At 42.0% G+C, this 22,469-nt stretch overlaps 1 protein-coding gene across 1 annotated transcript; it reads right to left on the bottom strand.

The window, feature by feature from the left end:
- Positions 1–12,553: 12,553 nt before the first annotated feature.
- On the bottom strand, positions 12,554–22,240 carry gpt (glutamic--pyruvic transaminase). Its single transcript, XM_061083707.1, has 11 exons — positions 21,684–22,240; positions 17,540–17,629; positions 17,268–17,376; positions 16,936–17,069; positions 16,223–16,466; positions 15,932–16,011; positions 15,714–15,850; positions 15,388–15,562; positions 14,693–14,848; positions 13,423–13,535; positions 12,554–13,183 (listed from the first exon to the last, which is right to left on the bottom strand). The coding sequence occupies exons 1-11, from the start codon at positions 22,017–22,019 to the stop codon at positions 13,093–13,095; spliced, it is 1,665 nt and encodes a 554-aa protein (XP_060939690.1). The 5' UTR covers positions 22,020–22,240; the 3' UTR covers positions 12,554–13,092.
- Between the last annotated feature and the right edge of the window lie 229 nt (positions 22,241–22,469).

Raw genomic sequence — 22,469 nt, 5'->3', positions numbered from 1 at the left:
CACGGGAGAGAGTGGGCTCGGAATTAAGCGTTCCCCGTCTCAGTGTTTGGGGAGCGAGGGGAGGGGTGGAGGTGATGGATGGGCTAGAAACCGTGCATTTCTTTAATCAAAAGAGAGAAAGTGAGCAACATACCAACATCGATGCAACTTTCAAAGCTTCCAAACGAGACTTTTGTTGTATGTATGTGTTGGAGGAAGCGACTTCTTCATTTGCACAGGGCTTTTAAAAACTGTATATTACTTTTCCAAACACCACATCCCCCAAAAGGTTATTAGCAGTTATCCAAACAGATCTTAAAGGTCTTGAGCATAATTAAGCCCATTAGGACAAAAAGCTATACTCCTTTGGCACCTGGTCACACCTTAGTGGCTCCTTGTGTCCAATTTATCATTTGGAGAAAATCTATAGAGCCACTGAGAGGAAGGGGGGAGTCACTAGGAGCTGGCAGTGAAGGATGACTTCCCACAGAGATGAGATGACTGAATGCTGAGGCATTTAGAGGCAAATAGGATGAGACCACTTAATTACCTGAGGGAATCTACCATCATTAGCTGTAGGTTACAAAAATATATCAATTGTGGGTTGTAATATTGTAATAAGTGGATTAAACAAATATGAATTGATTTGTTGAAACAATCCAAAGAGTCCGTATTGATTTTTTTTTTAAAATTTAAAGCAAATGTCTTGTTCAGATAAAACCCACGGTGGCTTCCGGGCGGCTTGAGTGATGAAAGGCTAATTGGCGGGGAGGAGGGCAGATGATGATATGCTCATGAATGCAGAGGCTGTCACTCTGTGTCGATGGCACAGGTGGAGAGATAGATGAACAGGAAGGAAAAACACGGATGGTCTTGTTTTGTTTGGGAGGAGGAAGACAAGGAGGGGGGGGGGGGCTGATTGCAGAGTGAATGAGATGCTATGGAGGTTCAAATGGAACGAGGCGTTTTGTTGAATCATGCAGGACTTAAAAAAAGTGCCAGACAGAACTGGTGGAACAGTTTCAAAGATTTAGTTTAAAGGACTATAATTATAACAAAAGAAGTATAATTTGACAACAAATATTAAGGATTTCTATTCTATCACAAGTGTTTTGTTATGTGCCCGTCGTCGTCCCGACTTTGTGTTTACTTTCTTCGCAATTTTGGAAAACTGTGAATATTAACCTTAATGTGTTGAGTGCGTTTACACAACAACTTGACACATCTTTCCTTTTACATATAAGAGCAAAGGAAAAGAAACAGATGTGAAGGGCAAATGAATAATTTAAGAAGTTAATCAGAAGTGTGTGTATTGGCTCAAAAGTCTGGTGTTAGTTGCTTGTTAGAGACGTTCACAGTTTGCAGGTAATCGAACGTGCAACATTTGATGAGTTGACATCCGAAGCTGCTATTTCAAGCTGGTTGTAGAGAAAGTGTTGTGATTGGTTTATAACTGATGACGTCAGCAACTCGTGTAACAAAGAGGTCGTCCACCTTCCAAGATGTCGTTCGTGTGGATTTCCACAATAGGGAATTTAATTTTTCACATCATTCCAATACAGATTAGACTAAAAATTAAGATGGACACCATGATAGCTCCCCAAAAGTGAAGCCTAAGCATCTTGATCGCCCCCTGGTGGCTGGCTGCAGTATATGGCATTAGTCCCTCCTCCATGTAAACATGTTACGTGGGCCAAGCTAAGAGTCAAAGAACACGTCAAATACATTTTTCTTAAACATGGTTTCTCCCATTTTAGGTTGTCACTTGTTTGCTTAGTATAATTTTCCGGAAATGTTTGGATAATTTTTTTGTACTTGGGCTCTAAAATGGCAGCGTTGTTCTCCAGAATATTTAATCTTAAAGGTTCTGTGTAGACTTTAGTGACATCTAGTGGTATAGTTGCATGTTGCAGTTGAATACCCCTCACCTCATCATCCCCTTCCAAACATGAGAGAGAACCTGTGGTCGCCTTCAGTTGTCATAAAAACTCAAAAGATTGGAATTTTGTCCCGTTATGACGACTGTAAAAAAAACATGGCGGCCTCCGTAGAGTGGACCCGCTCACGATGTAAATATAAAGTATTAAAAATATGGAGGGGACATTCTCCTTTCGATGAAAACACACTCCTGAAAACATCACTAGGTTTTTTTGTATTCAATACACACTGAACCTTTAATATACATTCAATCAACAATTTCATAGCCACAAAGCTGTGTTGTCTTTTACATCTTAATTGATTTTACCTGGCCTCTCACAAAGTCAGGTTACGTTTTATCATTAATTTACATTTTAATCAAGTAATCCCATTCGAAACAAAACACATATTAATTATCAGGACATAAAGAGAGAAAACCTACAAGCCCACACATTTCAAATGTTCATCATGCAGCTGGGTCATAATGTGTTTTCCTTCATGTCACTGACCAAACGAGGATATAAGCAAGACAAATAATGATACACACACGTTCCTACAAATGATCAAGGTTAAGACGTCTGTTTCATCATCAGCTGTCAAGTTGGTGGAAATGACACATTCTCCAAAGAATCAATGGACGGAGTTAAGATTTGATTTGATCTTTTTATTTATTTTATTGATTTGTGGTACGGAGGCTGGAGGGGCAGAGACGCCTCTATAAATCTTGATGGGGATTCGATGTTCAAGCCAATTGTCCAACAACGGAGGGGAAGGTTAAGACGTGTACATTCGATGGAAAACAGACAGACTCAACCCCGAGGACTGATATTTTGAACATTACCGGAGCACCATTAAGCTTCCGAGCCTGATCAAGGACATGACGTCTCCGTGACGGGTTAGCATGGCGCCGTCTATTCATGTTTGGAGCAATTTACAGGTTGGAGTGTGATTATATTTAAGTGTGTGTACTGTTATGGCACTGTGACCGAGATTTTCTCTTTCTTCTTCAAGCCCCTGAGTTTCCCAGCAGACAGAAACAAGAAATTATTACATTTTTTGAATGAAGACTATTCAGTGTCTCTGTCTGAGATGCCTCTTTGAATAGAATCCAGAGGAGAGAGAGGCAGACGCGATGCCTGCGTTTACCAGGAAATGTAGGACCAATCATCCGTGTGACGCAAACAAACAAAACGTCAAGAAATGTCAGGGATCTTTGTCTCTTGTTCCCTATTTAACTTTTGTCCTTGTTATTGTTGGGGAACGGAGGAGGGGAATAACATCCTATGACCTTTCATCGGCCCTAATCGGTTAGGTGTAACCAGAGCTGATCTGATGAAGCATTTTAGAATCTTTCAGCTCGTTGTTTTGGATTTGTCTCTCCGCATTTCTGAGGATAATCGTCTGCTGAAGCCTGTTGGCTGCTTTAGAAACTCACTGTACGTTACCTGCCCTGAACCAATCTGGATGAAGAACGCAGCTGGAGATTGTCCATCTAAGACACAGCAACAACAAGAGGAAACCATCTGAGAGCGGTGGTGTCCTTAAAGAAAACGAAGGAGGCATCAATTCCTGTATCAATGGTCAGTGGCATCGGACCTCATCACCAAAAGCTTTCAAATCTCGTTTATAGCTCACATCTTAATTTGTGTCTTTTGTGTGTAAGGCTCCGCTTTTTCATCCTCAAATATATGTATTCTTTTGGTTGTTGTTTTTTGGTTGTGTGTCTGTTGCGTGTCATCAACTCACCCACACGCTCGCTGTGAATTTCCCTGACATTTTACTTGGGGACTGGTAAGGACTCGGTTCCAGTACATGTTCGGATCAACCGGTTCAGGCATCTGCGTTCTCAAGTGAAAATATCTCGAGGATTTCAGAATCACAGGATTTCAGAAATATTGTAAATTCTTTTCATAATTTCCACTAAAGACAGAAAACACTTTTTCCTTGTTATTGGTCTATTTTCCTCTTGGTATACTTTTATCTTATGCATGTATCTTTGTTACAGCCGAAGTACGTGATCTTTGGAAACAGAACACGTTTTCTGTGGGATGGGTGCAAAGTGAGAAATAGAATAGTATATAATAGAATAGTATGTAGAGACACACATACACGCACACACACACACACACACACACACACACACACACACACACACACACACACACACACACACACACACACACACACACACACACACACACACACACACACACACACACACACTCAGGCACAAACACAGTGGGACATACTGTGGTGCTATGAGTCAGTGAACACTTGTTAGCGGTCAGGCTCTTTCCCTCCAGTTGGCACGAGCCTCTGGTGACTCAGGGAAACTTGTCGACCAGGAGACAGAGTGAGCAGCGTTGTGTCAAACTCCACCGAGAAGCCGCGGGAAGAAGAAACACAAGTTGTGTTAGAGAGATTGTCCACGGTATCAGAGAGCACACATTTTATATTTCTGTTAAGAAGACAACCCCCCTCCTCCCTCCATCTTGTCCGTGTCCAAAGTGGACGGTCATCGCTCTCTCCCAGCACAAGATGTGAGTTACTCAGCTCACCTCCTCGGCCCCTACTGAAGATTTCCTCTGGTGGTGAGGAGCTCTGACAGGTTGTTTTCAGTCTCGACTTCGGGAGTTCATTTACAGCCAGTCAGGCAGCAGTCCGGGGGGAGCCTGATGGTTTTTGACACCCGGACAAGCAGATGTTCAGAGGACATGAATAAAACATGCGGCCCATCTGACCACAGAGCGCAAGGCTTTCCGGAGTGTCTAATGAAATATGAGGCGTGATTTCAATTCACGGGGCCCAAAAAAAAAAAATCCCCCCTTTTGTCAGTGAGAGGGTGATGCCGCATGAAATATGGATGACACGTGCGCGGCCTGACCTGGGTGGCTGAGCAGGGTTCAATCGCGGTTATGACAATCAAAGCGGAGACAGGTTTGTCAAACAGATCTGCGCGGTGAATGGGAAGCAGACGGAATGGAGCCCTCATTACCGGCCGCGGATATAAACAGAAATATAATTGAATTGCACTGTTTGTTTCTTCTCCTTCTCCTTCTTCTTCTTCTTCTCCTTCATTCCCCGCAGACGAGTCAGTGGCTCAGCTCAGTGGGGGGGTGGGGGGGGTTACCACACCACCCACTCAAAGCTGGTCCTGCACTGTATTTAAGATGAAGGAGGCAATCACAGTGCCCCCCGGGGTGTTGCTCTTCATTCAAGTGAATAAAAAAAAAAACATGTGATCGGTGATTGGTTCAGTTTTTTGATTTCCTTATATGAGTCAAGTCCACAGACGACTGGTACTTTATTAAATTAGTGCGCTTGTTCTCTAATGTCAGCGTCATGTCGTTCTCTTCTTTCTTCTCTGCGCAGGAAGTTCATTCAGGTTTGTGAGTGAAGTAAAGTAAAGCAGCCAGGAGACTGGACTTTAGGATTAGAGCTTCTCCCAGGTGAGGTGAAAATACTGATTTGGACCATTCGGGTCACTTGAAGTGAAAGAAGGAGAATTCACTTGATTATGAAGTATATTCTGGTCAGCCGAGAGGTCGCTGTGTTGTAGAAGTTGATGGTGAAGAAAAGGAACGCGGACCCAGTACTTAAAAGTATAATAATGTTTATTACACAGAAGTTTCACAGGTCAGGACCAGCTCTAGAACTCGGAGAAATCACCCAGGCCAAAAAGTGAGATCTGACCATCCGTGGTCTCACACACATTATATAGAGAGGTTAGTTCCGCCCACGACTTCGAGTAACATGTCATCCCATCTAGGGCCTTCTAAGGATGCGTTTTTTGTCCGAACATCAACACACATTGGTCAAGGACATTCCTTCTACAGCCATATATTAGCTGGTCAGAGGTTATGGTTACAGACCTACTACTAGGGAATGTCTGAGAGTCACGAAAATAAGCATCATAAATATAAACCTGTCATTATATTTAAACACATGCTAAAATCATTAACTCTAGTGAATACACGACAATTACACTTGAGGATTTATGAATAGAGGCATCGTGGAAACACTGCAGTCTGTGGGTATTTGATCCCAGACCAAACTTTATCACATCAGACATGACATAGACAGTAGCTTTTCCTTCAGTTATTTTTTTCCCCAAAGATAGTTTTGTGTCTTAGTATTTTTTTTTTTTTTTAAATCTATTTTTCTTGTTGCACATCTTAAAATACCATCAATTTTGTTTCCTGGGTTTTAGTCCAATTATGTTTAATTCCCATCATTTCTTGTGCAGCGATGTTTATTTCTGTTGGAAGCTGCTTGAAGTGTCTCCGCAGACAAAAGACAGTATATGTAAGACTCAGTTAAAGTTTCTGTTAAAGCTTTCACACTGTTCTCCCAGACTTTGAACAAGAGACCAAACGGTTAACACGTCAAGATGTGACGCAAGTTTCGGGCTGTGAGAGGTTCAGCAACTTTAACGCTCTCGACCAAATAACTACTATTTTGGAGCTATAACAGGTCTGCAGAAAGTACTTGAAATGCACTTGTTGCAGACGTCTGTCAGACTGAAAAACGTCAGTGTTGAGTTAAATTTAACTTGAACCACCCCGGCAAAAAAAAGGGAAGCAAGTTGAATAAATCGAACCATCTCACAAGGTCGAACATGCACCTTCAACGTGACCAGAAGAGGAGGGTGTGGTCAAGTTTACAGCATGTGCATTGGCCTCGCTGGGTCATACAACAGAGCATCCACCCCAAGGAACCCCAAATAATCCCGCCAGAGACATTTGACCCCCACTATCCCAAAGGGTTTCTATTTGAGCTGGTTCACGAAAAATCACGTTGGTCCACATTGCTGTGATGCTGTAAACTGACCTGCGGATCCTAATCACCTCTGCAGTCTAATGGAGTCAAAGGAAATCAGAAGGTTTATGATTATTTGCATTTTAAATCGAAATGGTATTTTTCTGCTTTTGGAACAATAACAGCTGAAATAAGATACTGACTATTGTATTTGATTTCTCGATATCCCCTTGTCACCCTCCAGGGGGGGTCACGACGTCTACTCCGGGAACAACCTCGTCAATTATCTCATTCTTGATGATGGGAGGGGCCTGAGTAAAGATAATGTGAGCTCCCATCACTCAAACACCATCGGGCGATCGATGCTGATTGGCCTTCCCACCTTATTCCCCATGCTTTAACCCGTAGCGGGTCCATAGAGGTGGAAGGTTTACGGTCACCAGCCTCATTCTCAGACGATCCCTGCTGTCTGCCACGGATCCGACGTGTGGGGACATCACAGCAGACGCCTGCCGGGGCTGGATAAGCCCAAAAGATTCTTTCTGTGCTGGTCTTTTGGGAAAATATCCATTAAGGTGTAGAGAGGCGGCACTTTAAATCCCCACACCGAGCTGCGTGTGCAGTTCTGCCTCAGGGGTTTTCCCTTTATTTACATTTCTAATTTAGCATTTTTCCCTTTCCCTTTGTTAAACTCACTGCTGTATAAAACCGTCTGGTCTTTTTCTCCTCACTGTATCACGATGACATGTTCTGTCAACAAAATGAGGTTCAGACATCCTTAATCTCCCACACACACTAATGGGCATTTTAAATTACTGTCATCAAAAACGTTGTCATTGTTCATACCAGAAATTATGCTTTTATTTTGTTTGTAATCAATGAGACACAAACTCTCATGTTTACTTCGGCATTAATATTTACATTTGAGAGACCAACTAAGGATTTTTAACAAGTTATGGGATTTTGCATGTAATCCACTGTGTGGTGCTGTTTGTGTGAATGGTTTTGAGAAATGCATTTTACTGTGTGAAATAAATGCGACTGAAAACAACTGAGTCCAATTACTCACGTGCTGCACTTAAAAACAACTGAGTAGAGATACTTGATTATTTCTATAATTGCACTTTTTCTCTACTGTACTCCATTTATTTAACAATTATAGTTTGACATACAAAACATATTTTAATTTATAAACAGAAATAATAATAATAGATAAGACACTGTAAAGGGTTGATACAGCTAAATGAGTGGTTTAATTAAAAGATATAAATGGGTTTCCACATTCACTTTTTTGATGGTCATATCACTATTTGTATGTTGTGAGGGGTGTTACTGTTCCACTGCTGGGCTAGGGAGGAATCTGGGGACTTTCGTGGCTGAAAAACAAAATGCATTAAAGGGGTGTAAATAAAATTGTTACATAAATAAAAGTATATGTGTTCTTTCTAAGTATATGTATAAATGAAAATGCGCATTTCCGTAAAGCCTTGTGGGCATTTACCTGTAGGCCTGTGTGTGACTATCTCCGGGGAAATTCCCGTCCCTTCAGTCCAGGAGCGATTTGATTGCTCGCAATAAAACTGGAATACAGGATTACAACAAAGGATTATAACCAAACCAAATCCCCCGTGCAAAAACAACAACAGAAAGAAAAAAATAAGTAGATTGATTTTCATCGAGATGTCAATCGATGCACTGTTTCGCTGATGGCATCAGAGGGCGGAGTGTCACATTTTCTGCCGATGAGATTGAGCGGCAGCGAGGGGCTTAGTGGCAAATACAATCGAGGAGTGTAAACATACAGAGGGCCACAAGAGGCCGATCAATGCCTCCAGTCTGGGATTGATTAATTACCCCAAGAAAGAGACTGAGGTGTGAGGGCACCAGAGAAACCTGATCAGAACAAGATTTATCACCCAATCTCTGTATCATCACCCCCCCCTCCCCTCCCCTTCTCACTGTTTTCTCTTCTTGTACTATTCTTTTTTCCAAATCTGCCCTTCTCCATTTACTAACGTGAGTGTGTCATCTTTAAATGTGAACGGCTCTCGAGCAAGTTGCAGTGGTAACACAAATAGAGAAATAACAAGGTTAGAGTAACCTCAAGCTCCATTTACAAAGGGTTAATACTGCAGGAAAAACGGTTCGACCCCATTGAACGATTTTCTTTTTCTAAATCAGCAGAGGGTCTGACAATAAGCTTACAACAGACAATAAACCTATATTATATGTTCAAGTGAGTTATGTTGTTAGTTGTATAATATTCCTCTATAATCACTAAATAAGTAACAAAAGATAATTTCTGATCGGGTTGATTGAATAAATAACAAATAGACAATATGAACACAATGTGCCCACACGTTTTATCGTATTAAAGGAATAATTTGACACCTTTGGAGATTTGCTTATTTGATTTCTAGAAGACAGGACAAGGTAAATGGATTTTCTTATCTTTGGTCAAAGCTGGTCGTTCTCTGTGCTAAGCTAAGTTAGCAGCCCTTATATGCGACAGACATAGGAGAATGGTATTAAAGATGAAACAGTTAACAATTCAACATTAAAATGTGTAAAAATGACTCAACCTGTGTTATACATTTTGTTGACTTGTGTGCTCACATTGCCAGGCTAGCGTGTTCCTGCTGTTTTCGATGTTTATCCTTAACTAAGCCAAATGCTCTCGGCCGTAGGCTGTAGCTTTATATTTATCAGAAAGAGTTTTCTTTTTCTTTTTGTGTTTCAAACATAGAAAATAACTTCACTTTACTTTACAAATCAGGCTCACATTCAGAAGCAACCAAACTCGGATTCACAATTACGCAACTACATGCAAATCATTGTGTTCAACACGGTGATTACAACAACAGAGTTCAGCACAATGTTGAACAGGAGCCACCTCTCGCACCTGAAGGGAAACAATACGGTGGCTGATTGGAGCTGCTGAGGATTCATCTGACTCAACGCGTCAGTTCTGTGTACAGCACATTTTAAATGCAGCATGATGATAACACGCAGGACAAAGACAGAAATAGACCCGGCTGGTTATGTATAACTAGCTTAAAAAAAAAAGATTGTTGCCTCACAGAAAGAACATTTAACATTGTTTCCCTGTGTCTGCTGGCTTTTTTTCTGGTTTCCACCAGAGATTTATTGAAGACTCTAAATTGTGAATGTGAGGATGTAAGGGTTGAACGTCTGTTTTTGTCTGTTTCTATCGGTTCTGTGATGGACTGAAGACCTGTCCAGTGTGAACTTACCTACCTGATTTAGAATTGCCCTCCGGAGACAAATTAAATTGCTTTGAATTTGTACTTTGCCTCCTTCCCAATGTCAGAAGGAATTGGCTCCAACCCCCCCACCACCTCCAAATGATAAACGGTAAAGATAATAGATGGAGAAAAAAATCACCCCTGCTGTGCTACCAACTGTAACACATCTGGATTCTATCGCTTATGTTCCTTTTGATTTTCAGTTAGTTAAATTGGAAAGCATTTCTAAAGCCGACAGACTTTATATCTTTGGTAATTCTGCTCCGATCAATATAACATTAATTATCATTAGGTCATGTGTTAATAAACAGGGTTGTTGACGTGAATTTTGATTTGCAGAAATGGCAGGCCCAGAAATCCGACAGAAAACAACGGATCCAAAATAACGAAGGTGGCAACTCGCTGGTGAAAATTGTAAAAGCGTTTAGCTGCTAGAGAGCCAGAGCTTCCCTCAGGTGTTTTGGTGGAGACCAAAAGTGGAGCTAAAAGGAGAGTTGATATTGGATTTACATTCATCAGGTGGGTGAGTAATTATCGATCACGATTGTAATTAACTTGTGTTTTGTGTTGATCACTTGATTGTGTTGATTTTGGGTATCAGTTTTAATCCTAAAAACCTTTTGACATTAAGTGAAAATAACCAAGTAAGAGTTCATATTTCAAATTCCATTGACTTGACATTTGTGGAATCACCCTTCATTTCCAGGCTAAAGTTACAAGACTTGAAGGAGCTAAAACCGAGCGCACACACAGAATATCAAACACGATATGATTGTCAGTTCACAACTGCCAGTCTCAGTAACACACCCCAGTCCATCATACCAATCTCCCGATATGAGACTGTACACAGGGAATGAAGACTGGTCATTGTCACAACCAGGAGAGCCACACGACAGCGCTGATGTGTGATGCATGACTGTCTCCCTGACGCCCTACATCCCCGCCCGAACTAATGATGACCTTTGATTCCCAAAAGATGTCAGGAGATGAGGGAAAAAAATGCAAACGCACCCAATTAAATTAGGGTGCAGAGGACTGGAACGTGTGAGCACGTCATGCTGCTGGAGTGAATGGTGAGGAGTTCCAGGAAAGACAAAGCTCAGTGTAATTAGGATTCAGGAGCCCCCTTTGTCAAAGATAATTAAAGCTGACAGCCACTGTGGAGTGGAGAGGAAGAGCAGAAAAACCCCTTCAAACTACAAGCTTCACTTTAACACTCTCTCTACATAGTCTTTCAGTCCCTGTGCCTGACACACTCCCATACACACACACACACACAACCTGCAGTACCATTCATCATCCCGGCTTGCTTGGAAACTGCACGCAAGGCAATAAAATAGATGACAGATTAATAGATACAATAAGACAGCCGTCGTATCTACACTTCCAGTCGTTTGGCCTGGAATTAAGCTGAACAATATCATTATTCGAAGTGACGTTTAAAGCCGACAGCTCACGTCTCATCCTCCTGCAGATCTGTGACGCCTGAGGAGCGACATCGGTCTTTATCACCGAAGTGGAAGTTGTCTGCATCATTTTGCTAATAATCCGTTTAGATCCCTTAACACATACCTACCACACAATTACCAGTGGATCTCGTGAATTGGCTTCATTAAAGTGAACGTGTTGACTTGCTGAACAGTGACCCCTGTGGCCGCGGATGATAATTACAGAATAATGGCACATTGAATTTGCTTCATTTTAAAGCTGCACAACTCAATATTTTTGTGTCACTGGAACAACACATCAACATAATCAATTATATAGATTACATGAGCACATTGATTTACATGGAATGTGAATCTCTAATTGCACCAGCTTCTGAATCTGAGCTGTCTGGGAATGAAAGTTCTTCCCAAAAAAAGATCTGATAATGAAAAGTGAGGGAATGATTTAAACGGAGACCTAATAAAATAAAACTGCTATTCTATGTGATGACTCCCTGCAGCAGATGCTAATGGAAATACAGGATAGTTGTTTTTATGTGAATAAAATCCTTAAAACCTAGAAATGTGTTGCTGTAAGATATTTCAGATTCCAATTTCAAAATTCCAAAAACAATATCTGAAGTTATTATTGGCAGAATAACTAACAGCTTTTTTTTGTTTAAGGCTACACTGCAACACCCTTAACTATTGTAGTAACTCAACAAAAAAATGTGATCGATTAATCATAAAAAGATAATCATTCCTTGCCAGATCATATTGCAATATCTAATTTAATTTAATTGAACACAGAGGAACATTTAGCAACTATAGATCCACAATATATTAGAAATAAAAAATAAATGTTGAGAAACAGTAGCACATTTAAGACTAAAGGATACAACTAATTTCACAAAAGCTACTAGTCATAGGAGATAAAGTACGACTGGAGCAGTTATAACCAGTCTGTCATTTTTCAATTGAAAAAGGAAAAATCTGTAATTTCTCTAAAAGAACAGTAACAATTACACGTTGGTGTCCTTTAAAATATCAAACCAAAGTCTAACCCGTCCCTCTCGTAAAGAAAGTATGAAGATTTGAAGACACAATGTTAATTTATGCATTTGAGAAATAACAGTCATGGTCAAAGGATCTGACCTATTTGTCTTCTTTGAAATTCTTAACACATCAAAATAACGAGACAAACCGTTGACTGTTACATTTATTTTGATTCTACAAAATCATTTTTGAATAATCATGCAATGAGACTTTCCTTTATAATGTCCCTGACAAGTACAGCCTGCAGGAATGCAATATGTTATCCAGTTGTACATGTACTCAAGATTTAAAGCAGCATCGCATTTTCTTCAATTGTACCTTCTTCAGTTTTAAGCTTGGCACCGACGGAACAACCTATCTCTGGTACTCACAAATACACAGGTCTAAAGTAAATACATCTTTCTCAGCTGGAACGACACTAGATGAAGACGTTTTTCCGCACTAATTTGACACAAGTCTCTGGATCCATCCCTTCATCTCTGGTTTTGTATTGTTTTCTGTCAGAAAACAGTGCCTTGTGTAACAACATCCAAATGAAAGAGCTGTAGAGGCCGAAGTGCGTCATCACAGAGACTACCAGAGCCGCTGCATAGAAGGCACTTATCAGTGACAGATAAATTGTGATTGGTTGAGTTCTTTGTCGTGGTCGGTGACCTCCTTCCCTTTGTGGAAAGAAAATCTGCAGGGATTTAAGAATACTCGGCGGTGAATTTCTCGTGAAACTCCTTGACTTTGCTCAACAGGATCTGCAGCTTGTCTTTCGGTGGCAAGATGGTCATTCTGAGCAGGAGAGCAGAGGGAAAGAAAGTCAAATATAGAATATAAAAAGTCAAATATTCTGCTGAATGAAGGCGTATCATTGGGTTTTTGGGGTCTGTTAATTGGACAGGGATTTGAAGATGTCCCTTTGGGCTCAAAGACATTAAAAGTGGGAAATAATTAAATAATAAAGTTGTTTAATCTAGAAGAGAATCGGCAGAACAATTGATGTCAGTTGCAGCTTTATAAATGTTCTCTACCTGAAGTGGTAGGTTCCGTCCTTCTGGCCAAAGCCGCTTCCAGGCACGAGGCAGATCCCGGTCTCCTCCAGCAACCTCATGCAATAAAACATATCTGGCTGCTGACCGAGGTCCTAACAGAGGGGGAACGGAACATGATTGAGCTGTTTGACACTTAATATCCTGCTAGTTTAACTATAAACTCCAACCTTTATCAAGTGTGGTTCTGTAGTTGCCAGTTCAGCGTTTATAATTAACGCACAGTGTTTGCATTCTGTTTTTCCTTCACGACTTCAAATTGAAGTTGAAAGGATTTTCAATTTTCAGAAGATCAAATCAATTTAAAGAAGAAGTGGACCAAATGAAAGCCGGAACAGCTCAACTGAGCATCTCTTTGTATCCAACAGCCCACTCCTGTAATTATACAGTATATTTTTCTCCCATCATAAGCTCTGGATTTAATTCACTCTTTTGAATGTTTTATTAACTGTGTACTATAGCTTCAAGTGGACAATTTTGCCGCATTGTCCATATTTGAGTTTCTTTTCTAAACACAGGTGCCCTTCGGCTTTGAGTAAGGACGAGCGGTAAAAAAAGGTAACTGAAGGTTGATATAAACAGAAATCGGAGGAAAAAGAGATGGGATAAAGCAATTTTTAAGTTTATCTAATTTCTTTTGGATCAAGAGCTTTTTTTTAATTCTCTAAGTGAATACGCTGAGTAAAACGCACGGCAGCTCTGCCAGCGGTGTCCAGTCACCGGGATTGATCACGTGTCAGTAGGTCAGCTCCACTCAGACATTATACTCTGTAAGGCTAATCAGATCCTCGGTGGCTTGCCTCATTCGTCCTCACTGAAATTCCTACCGAGCAGTCAACCACGGGACAGAATTGAAACCACAAGCCATCGGAAATCATTTGTTCCCTTTCGCAAACAGGGCAGTGGATGCACAGCGTTCCTGGTTAAACGTTATAAAAATCGGCACAATGTAAAGTAAGAGATGTTCGTCTTGTATCTTTCTTTCTTTACACAATATAACTTTACTCCAGCCATGATTTTGGTTGCTTGAAGTGAACATGCGTATTGGTGGATTGAGGGCTGTTGAGACCATGAAGACAAGTAGTGAGCGCAATCATTACAAGTGCACCAAATTATCAAGTAGTACTTCAGTGGGAGTGGGAGAAAATAAATCTTTCATCATTGAATTGTCTATTTCATTTACTGATCAATGCAATTTCCTTGAAGCACAAAACTATGGTAACATTTTAGAATGAGAAGGTTAAGGACTGACCATGGCCTCTTTAATGGCTTTCTCAGGGATGGTTATGCTGGGGAAGGAGTACATCGCGCCCTGCACAGGATTGCAGCTGATGCCTTGCACAGTGTTGAGAACCTGCTCTGTGAGGGTGGCCTTCTCTGCTAAGGCACTTAAAGTGGCTGTGCGCTCCTGAAAGAGGGAGAGAGAGAGAGAACGGAGAGAAAAATATATGAAGGAAAAGCATAGAGAGAAATCAGAAAACACAGGCCACATAGACGGACTGCACTCAATCATCTTCTGTAGCTGTAACCCTCCGTCAAGCTCAATGTGGTCCGGAGGAAATCTTAACCACAGAAAATGGTTTCTTTGAATCTTGAATGAAAGAAACTGTTATTTGTCAACACCATCCAGTTGTCTCCTGCCTTAATCTATTGACTTAAAGTGTCTCAGGCAAATAATTTTCTGCTTTAAATTTTCTCCCCGTATAGAAATATGATGGGATAAAGCAGAGAAAGAGACAATGAATGAGGTAATTAAAGCAACACAAAAATACATTTCTAGGTGAAATTCATGTCAGTGGCAGCGTACAGATAGAGAACTGAAAAAAGACTGTGTAATCTGACTACTGCGATAATGTATGACATCAGATTATGTACTGTATTAGTGAATTGATTATCTGTTCCACCCGCAGAGTGAATAATGCTATCAGCAGGATGAGAACTGTGAACCTTGATGAATTTGGCGTATGACGGCTCCCCGGGCTGCGGAGGGTTGACCACCAGGTCCATTAGAGCCTGACCGGGAACCGGAGGACACAGACGGACCGACACCAGCTTCGACAGCTGGGCCTTCACATCTTCGTCCATGTTGATGATCTCCATGTAGCCTCCGCGGAAGCCACACCTAAGAGGGAAACGCAAAAATTTGAATGTGACGTAGTATCATTGATGATGTACAGAAGAACGAAAGAAAAAAATAGGAGACACAGAAACAGACTTTGTGACGACAATGTGGTCTGACGGATTAATCCCAGCATGACCGTGTGATGACTTACTCTCCCATGTAGCACTTTGATGTGGAGTGGAAGGATACCAGTTCCACCGTATCCGAGTACTCTGGTCCCATCTCAAACAGAACTTTCTTAAAAGAGTGGAACTGGCAACCATCAGCGTACACGTTATCCTGGTACACCTTGGAGATGGGGACAGATTGAGACCCATTACAAAGGGAAATAGACAATCAAGCAGACGGATGATAAAAGAGATGCAGTACCTCGTCGGCCATGAGCAGAAGACGTTCCTTTGCTGCAAATCGGATGACGTCCTCGATGCACTGCCGGCTCTGAACCTGACCTGTGAAACAGAAGGAGGCTCATTTTGAAGAAGAGACCGAAATGGGGATTTGCAGCAATTACGTCCATTTGCTGTCATCTAGTGGCTCCTCTGAGGAATACATGGCATTTGTGGTTTTAAAACCGTTCCTCACTGGGAAACATGACGGGGCACTTTATTTTCTAACTTTGAGTCACACATACATATAATGTAAATTTTGAGAGAAGTTTACCGGTTGGGTTTCCAGGGTTGATGACGCAAAGGGCTCTCGGGTTGCAGTATTCTCGAGCTTCGTCCAGGGCGCGATGCAGCTCGCTGATGTCCATACTCCAGCAGTTTTCCTCGTTAAGGTAGTAGTTGATCTGCACAGCGCCGAGTTCGGCCAAGGCAGCAGAATACAGGGGATACTGAGGTATGGAGATCATGACGCCTGTGCAGTCCGCCCCTTCACCGCACATCAGCAGCTTCAGCATGGTCTGTGACAGGGAAGTTAAGAAGGGCATTAGACATAAAGAGACGTGTTTATGTTATGTAGACTTCCCTTGTTGATAAAAATAAGGTGGACATCAGTTTGTACAATGCTTCTGAAATTGTCTTAACAAAAATGGAACACTATAACCTTCATGGGGGTGATGAGCTGCTGTTAGACTGCATTGGTTTAAATTAGGTGTAGCTAAAAGAGTGGGCATTGAGAGCAAGTAAACTCTTTATAGACTGGATGCTTCTGCATTTTAATTATGAAGCTTTCATTAGACTTCTCTTTTTCAAGGACACAAAAAAGACACAGGGCCACCGGCCAAAACATGTATGCATCTGATTATACTGAACTAGCTTATATCATACATACTGAGATGACAGCTTTTTGGGGGTGGTGGGTGTTATAATAAATGATCAAAAGTACAGAGGTGATAATGTCAAAAAGTCCAAATGAAAGGTGACTTGTACCACTATGCCGTCGCTGGCCCCTGTGGTGAGGTAAATGTCGTCCGGGTCGCAGGGCACGCCGCCGTCCCTGCGCTCGATGTAGCGTGCCACGTCCTGACGCACAGAGTCGATTCCCTGGCTGGCAGTGTAGGAGCCTGAGGGAGATTCACATGGAGACAACAGAAGTCTTAAAGCCTTCACACGACAAAACACCATCAGGAAACATAATTCAACCCGGAGCCTGAAGGTGTTGATAAGCAGCCGGGGTTATATGAAGTGTTGGCGCAAAAAATACCAACACACATATATATATATATATATATATATGTCTGTATGTATATATATACACGCACCCATACTGTTCCCTCCACATGATTGCAGAATGCGGCGTGCTCTACTTTTAGCATCCTCTGGAAATGTGCTGTCATTCAACAGTTCAGGGTAGGAGCACAGAGCCAAGACCTTGAAGCAAAGGAACGTGTGAGTATATAAGATGAGGACATTATGTGATAATCTGCACAACCCAGAGAAAACGGAATGACACCAACTTATTTGAGACAAGAGGAGATCAAACTTTTTCAGACATCGACATGTCAGAGGGGAGGGGCTATATTTAGATTCAGACCTGTCGGAAGAAAGTGATTGGCTGCTGTCCCATGGCATGTGCGTCACCGATATTGGCCTTGATGACCTCAGCGAATGGTTTCTTCATTCCCTGCAACAAGTGAAGATAACTTACAAAAAGTATTATACACGTGAAGAATGGAATCAAATGTTTCGATCTCCTTTAAGAAGTATGGGGTTGGCTGAGAGCAGCCCAGCAGAACAACCTTGACCCCATTCTACACACAGGTTTAAACACATACGTAGCTTTTACATAAACACCAGAGTCTGTGAGCCGAGCAGCTGCAGAGCACACAGTGGGTTATTGGTTCACTCATTGGCTGATGTTTAAACTCAAACCAGTTATTTTCCTGCAAATGAAGGAACGCTTGGGACTAAAAAAAATGCAATACGTTATAATTATAATGTGTCTACGTCCAAATCCTGTTATGGACGAAAGTTTGGCCCAAGTTTTTAAGTGATAACAGTTATTCTGCAGCTTGAATCATTTAGGTTAATCTTTTGACACAAGTCCCTCTAACTCTAGTACCTTTAACTTCCATGTTTCTGAAGAAAAACTTCAAGTCAGCTTTTCTATGTGTCAATATAACCTCAGGAAGTCTCAGTTTGTGACAAATGTTCCTTTTTCTAACTCTTCTACCAAAGGGAACTAAAAGTCTTCACTGACCAATATTAAGAGGTTTTATCCAAGCACTCTATTCCTCAAAGTGCACAGGGTTCATTAGGGAGGTAACTTGGAGACATTGTCAAAGGGGAAGAAGCTGTGTGGTAAAAACGATTTGGTACGTGCAGACATGTGATCAAAGTTTCGATATGAGCACCTTATCACACAGATGGCAATAACCGTCTGACACACAGACACAGAAACACACATTAAACAGAACCTCTGACCTCATTTAGTGTGGGGAGGAGAGCAGAGCAGAAGTGGACTGAAGGTCAATCATACTTTATAAGCTAAATCAAGGTATCTGTTTACTCTCTTCCAGGCCAATAGTATAAGATTTCAGAAATAACCTCTTGAGCAGCTGTGAGGACAGAGGACAAACCACAGCGCACAAAAACACGTGCACACACACACACACTCCTCCTGTTGACACCAGATGTTAAGGACAGCGTGACTCCAACGAAACCACAAGTGGCGCCTCGCTCCCTGCGGTAATCAAAGCAGCCTGTTTGTTTGATTTGTCCAATCCAGCTCATATTTTAGGAACTTGGGAGTCTTGCTCTCTCATTGGTCCAACAAAAGAGGCGTCTCTCGGTCTGGACCAATAACATTACAGGGGATAAATAACACCCCTGGGTTAGAAGTACCGCCCATGCATGATGGGGATCCTTTAGAAACAAACTGACCTCTGCTCCTGAGAAACAACTAGAATGGCTCAGTGCTTTGTATCCTCCAGTCTGTGATAAAAAAAAACACAGCCGGGCAAACAAAGCTGAAGGTCCAACAGAAGGTGAAAGAAGGGAATCTGGTTGTTAAACTCCGGCTTTTTACGTCACAGAGTTACAGCAGAGACTTTAAGGACATCAAACAGTGAAATATTTTGTGAACAACACTGTGAACTCGGACGTTGATGACGAAAAGTTCAGATAATAAACAAATATGCATCATTCAAGAGTCTTTTTTCCCCAGTCCTCAGCTGGAAAACGTCTTCAGATGAGGTTTGTGTATTGGATTTCATTCTGGCACAATATGTGGAAAACAAAACTACACCTGAGTATCGGCAGTGTGTCCCACAGTGACCCTCTCAAAATGTCCCCATTCGCTAACAGCAATCTGCTCATTAAGCACAAACAAAGACCAGGAGTTATTAACCGCATGTGACGCCTTGTTCTTCTACCTTTAGAATAAAAGACTGTAAATGAAAAGATCTCAGGTAATCAGAGAAGGGGATCAGTGAATTTAATTCCCAGACAAAGGAGAGAACAGCTCTGTGACCTGTTTCCCAAAGTAACACAACACCGTACGACAATTTGGGAAAGTAGGTGCTTGGACAATGAAGTGGAATTGTTTTGAGTTATATAAAAGCTCAGTTCTCATCGGATGAAGACAGAGAAGTCTGGAGCCGATTACAGAGCAGAACAATTTTGCCTTCTGGCACGATGCTGCACGACTGCAGAGACAGACAGTGGGAGACATCTGCATTTGATGAACAAATAAAGTTCAGTGATTCTACTGTCTTAAAGGTTAATGTGAGAAGTAAAAAAGGAATTGGCCCTTTTGAGATGTATGGTAATCAGTTTATTACTTCCCAGAACACGCTCTCATCCAACCCTCAATATCTTGGCTGAGTTTTACCAACTTTATCCAACAACTGCAATTTCTTCCAACTACATAATCGACAAATCAACCTCGTACACCGTTGAGGAGAAAGTAAATATCCAGTGGAGATAGCTGGGTGGAGGGTGGAGGGTGGGGGGGTCAGCTTCAGATAAGCATTGGTCAGAACAAACAGAACATAAAATCTTTGGTTCCACTGAACCGTCTGATTAAAAAGGTCACGGCTGCCATTACGACCACTGCAGGCGCCACGCCGCTGAGCCGTCCAGCTGCACAAGGACCTGTTGGCGTGCTCATCCCTTCCTGAGCAAAGCACTAAAGAGGGGACTGTGTTCACACCACACTGCACTCGGTACACTAAACAGCCGGTTGCCACATCACCATTAACAGTTTCACATAAAAGGATTGTGCAGGGCTTAAAAAGAGGAATGCACAAATGATGATGTGGATTTACAGTGGCAATTACTTGGAAAGGACCTATAATAAACTTGATACAGATACAATTATATAACTTTACTGGAGATTTTGAGATAATAAAAAAACACAATTGTGGACAGTTTGATATTTTGGAGATCAGGAATTCAAGTGTATCATTCATCACCAGGTCGTCAGAGAGTGAAACACACACTTTGGACTCCCCCGATTCTTTAGTGCTTTAAGCGACACTAACAAAACAGGGGGAGGAAAGAAAACATGGGTTAGAGATTAACAGTTGTGATGAGTCAAAGAAAGAGAAATGTGTGGATGTAGCAAATAATCTGGTCAGTCTATGAATCATCGAACGTGATGAAAGTCCTGGGGAATAACTAACTAACTCGTGGACTTTGATTCAAGGGTGTGAAAGAAGCCCACTAGCTAACATAAGAGTTTTCTTTTAGGATAATGTGTAAATGTTCATGGTTATAATATACTGGGGGAGAACTGTGTAGATCTGTAAAGGACACCGACTGGGTTCATGCTTGACCAGACAACACAAGCATTCATCAGCAGCAGACCAGCAGGGTCCCCTTTCAATGGAGTCCACCCTGCCATGTCAATTTGTTCCGACGCCAGATAGTTCAAAAGTAAATCGAATTGTAGCAAAATAAAAACAGATCTTTGAACATTTGAAACTTTCTCTTTACACAACAGATACTTTAACGGGAACTGCCACTGTCTGCCCATAGGGAAGAGAAGTAAACTGACTGGTGTTAGGAAGCAAAAACACAAACACATGTATTTCCATATGCAAAGATAGCAGTGGTGTGTAAAGTACTTGAAAGCCATACTTGAGTAAAAGTACAGAAATCTTACCTGAAAGTGACTTCGTTAAAAGTAGAAGTCACCTTTCAGAAAATGACTTGAGTAAAAGTCTTAAAGTAGCTCATATTAAAAGTACTTAAGTATCAAAAGTATCTGGTGTTGAAATGTACTTAAGTATCAAAAGTAAAAGTACAAGTACCAAAATTAAAAATGCAAAGTGCTTTTTATAGTAGGTCTATACAGACACAAAACAAACCAAAATGTTTCTCCTCAAGATTTATCTCAACTGACTGAAACATTTTAACAACAATATGAAAATAATGTAAAAAAATGTAACCCTAGATGAGAGAGAGAGAGAGAGAGAGAGAGTGACAACTCAAGTAACGAGCCAGTTTGAGAATGTAAGAAGTAGAAAGTACACATATTTTTTTGTTTCAAATGTAACGAGTAAAAGTAAAAAAGTCGTCAGAAAAAGAAATACTCAAGTAAAGTACAGATATGTGAAAAATCTACTTAAGTACAGAAACAAAGTATTTCTACCTCGTTACTTCCCACCACTGAAAGATAGAAGCTGAGATGTTAAAACAGATCGGATGCACAGAGTGGTCCAGAGGCTACAAACCTCAGAGAGCTCCCTCTCCAGCTCCACGGCCCGCTGCACGATGGGACCCCGCACCGCGTACTCCACCTTCTTGACCGTGGGGTTCATGGTGTCGATGGTCAGCACCTTGGCCCGGGACACCACTCCGTTCTCGGTCATCTTCTCTTTGGGGAGCCCGCGTCGCGTTGCGGTCAGACTCGATAGGGCTCTGCCGGGAGAGGAGGAGGACAGAGGGGGGGGACAGGTCAGTGAAAGGACCCTGGGAGTGGGACCACCGACGGCCGGCGAGTCGCTTCCCACCCGGCTAAGCAGCCGGATATTTCTGGGTGACAGCAGCTGCATCCGTGTGGCGGACATGCTTGCACGGCCTTCTCTCAACAAAGCTCCAGAGAAATAAAAAAAAAACCCTTGTCGGAGTGACTGAAGCTCCGCAGCAGCTGGTTGCTTCACCCGAGAGGAAGTGTGGAGTTGTGCAAGTGGAGCTCGGACCTTTGCACCGCACAGAGGAGATAAGACTCCGCCAAAAAACCCTGACTGGCTCCGGGAGCTTCAGGACCAGGCTGCATGCACCGACTCAACTTTTTTTGGGGCTCTCTCTCCCTGCACACATGGCAACTCTACAACCAGCCAGCCTATCCCTCCCCTTTGTGCACGCATCCCCACCCCCTCTCCTCCCGTCATCCCGTTATCCCGACGCACCGTGAGGCTGTCAACCCGAGCCCGGTTCTCCGGTTACTGAGCCCGGACACCTCTGGGGCCCAGACGGGGATCTGAGAGATCAACAACCAGGAGACCGGTGCACCTCTC

This window comes from Limanda limanda, chromosome 13 (assembly GCF_963576545.1).
Source record: "Limanda limanda chromosome 13, fLimLim1.1, whole genome shotgun sequence".
Taxonomy (NCBI): Eukaryota; Metazoa; Chordata; class Actinopteri; order Pleuronectiformes; family Pleuronectidae; genus Limanda; species Limanda limanda.
Note: the sequence above shows the minus strand (reverse complement) of the source record. Positions and strands in the feature narration are given on the sequence as shown.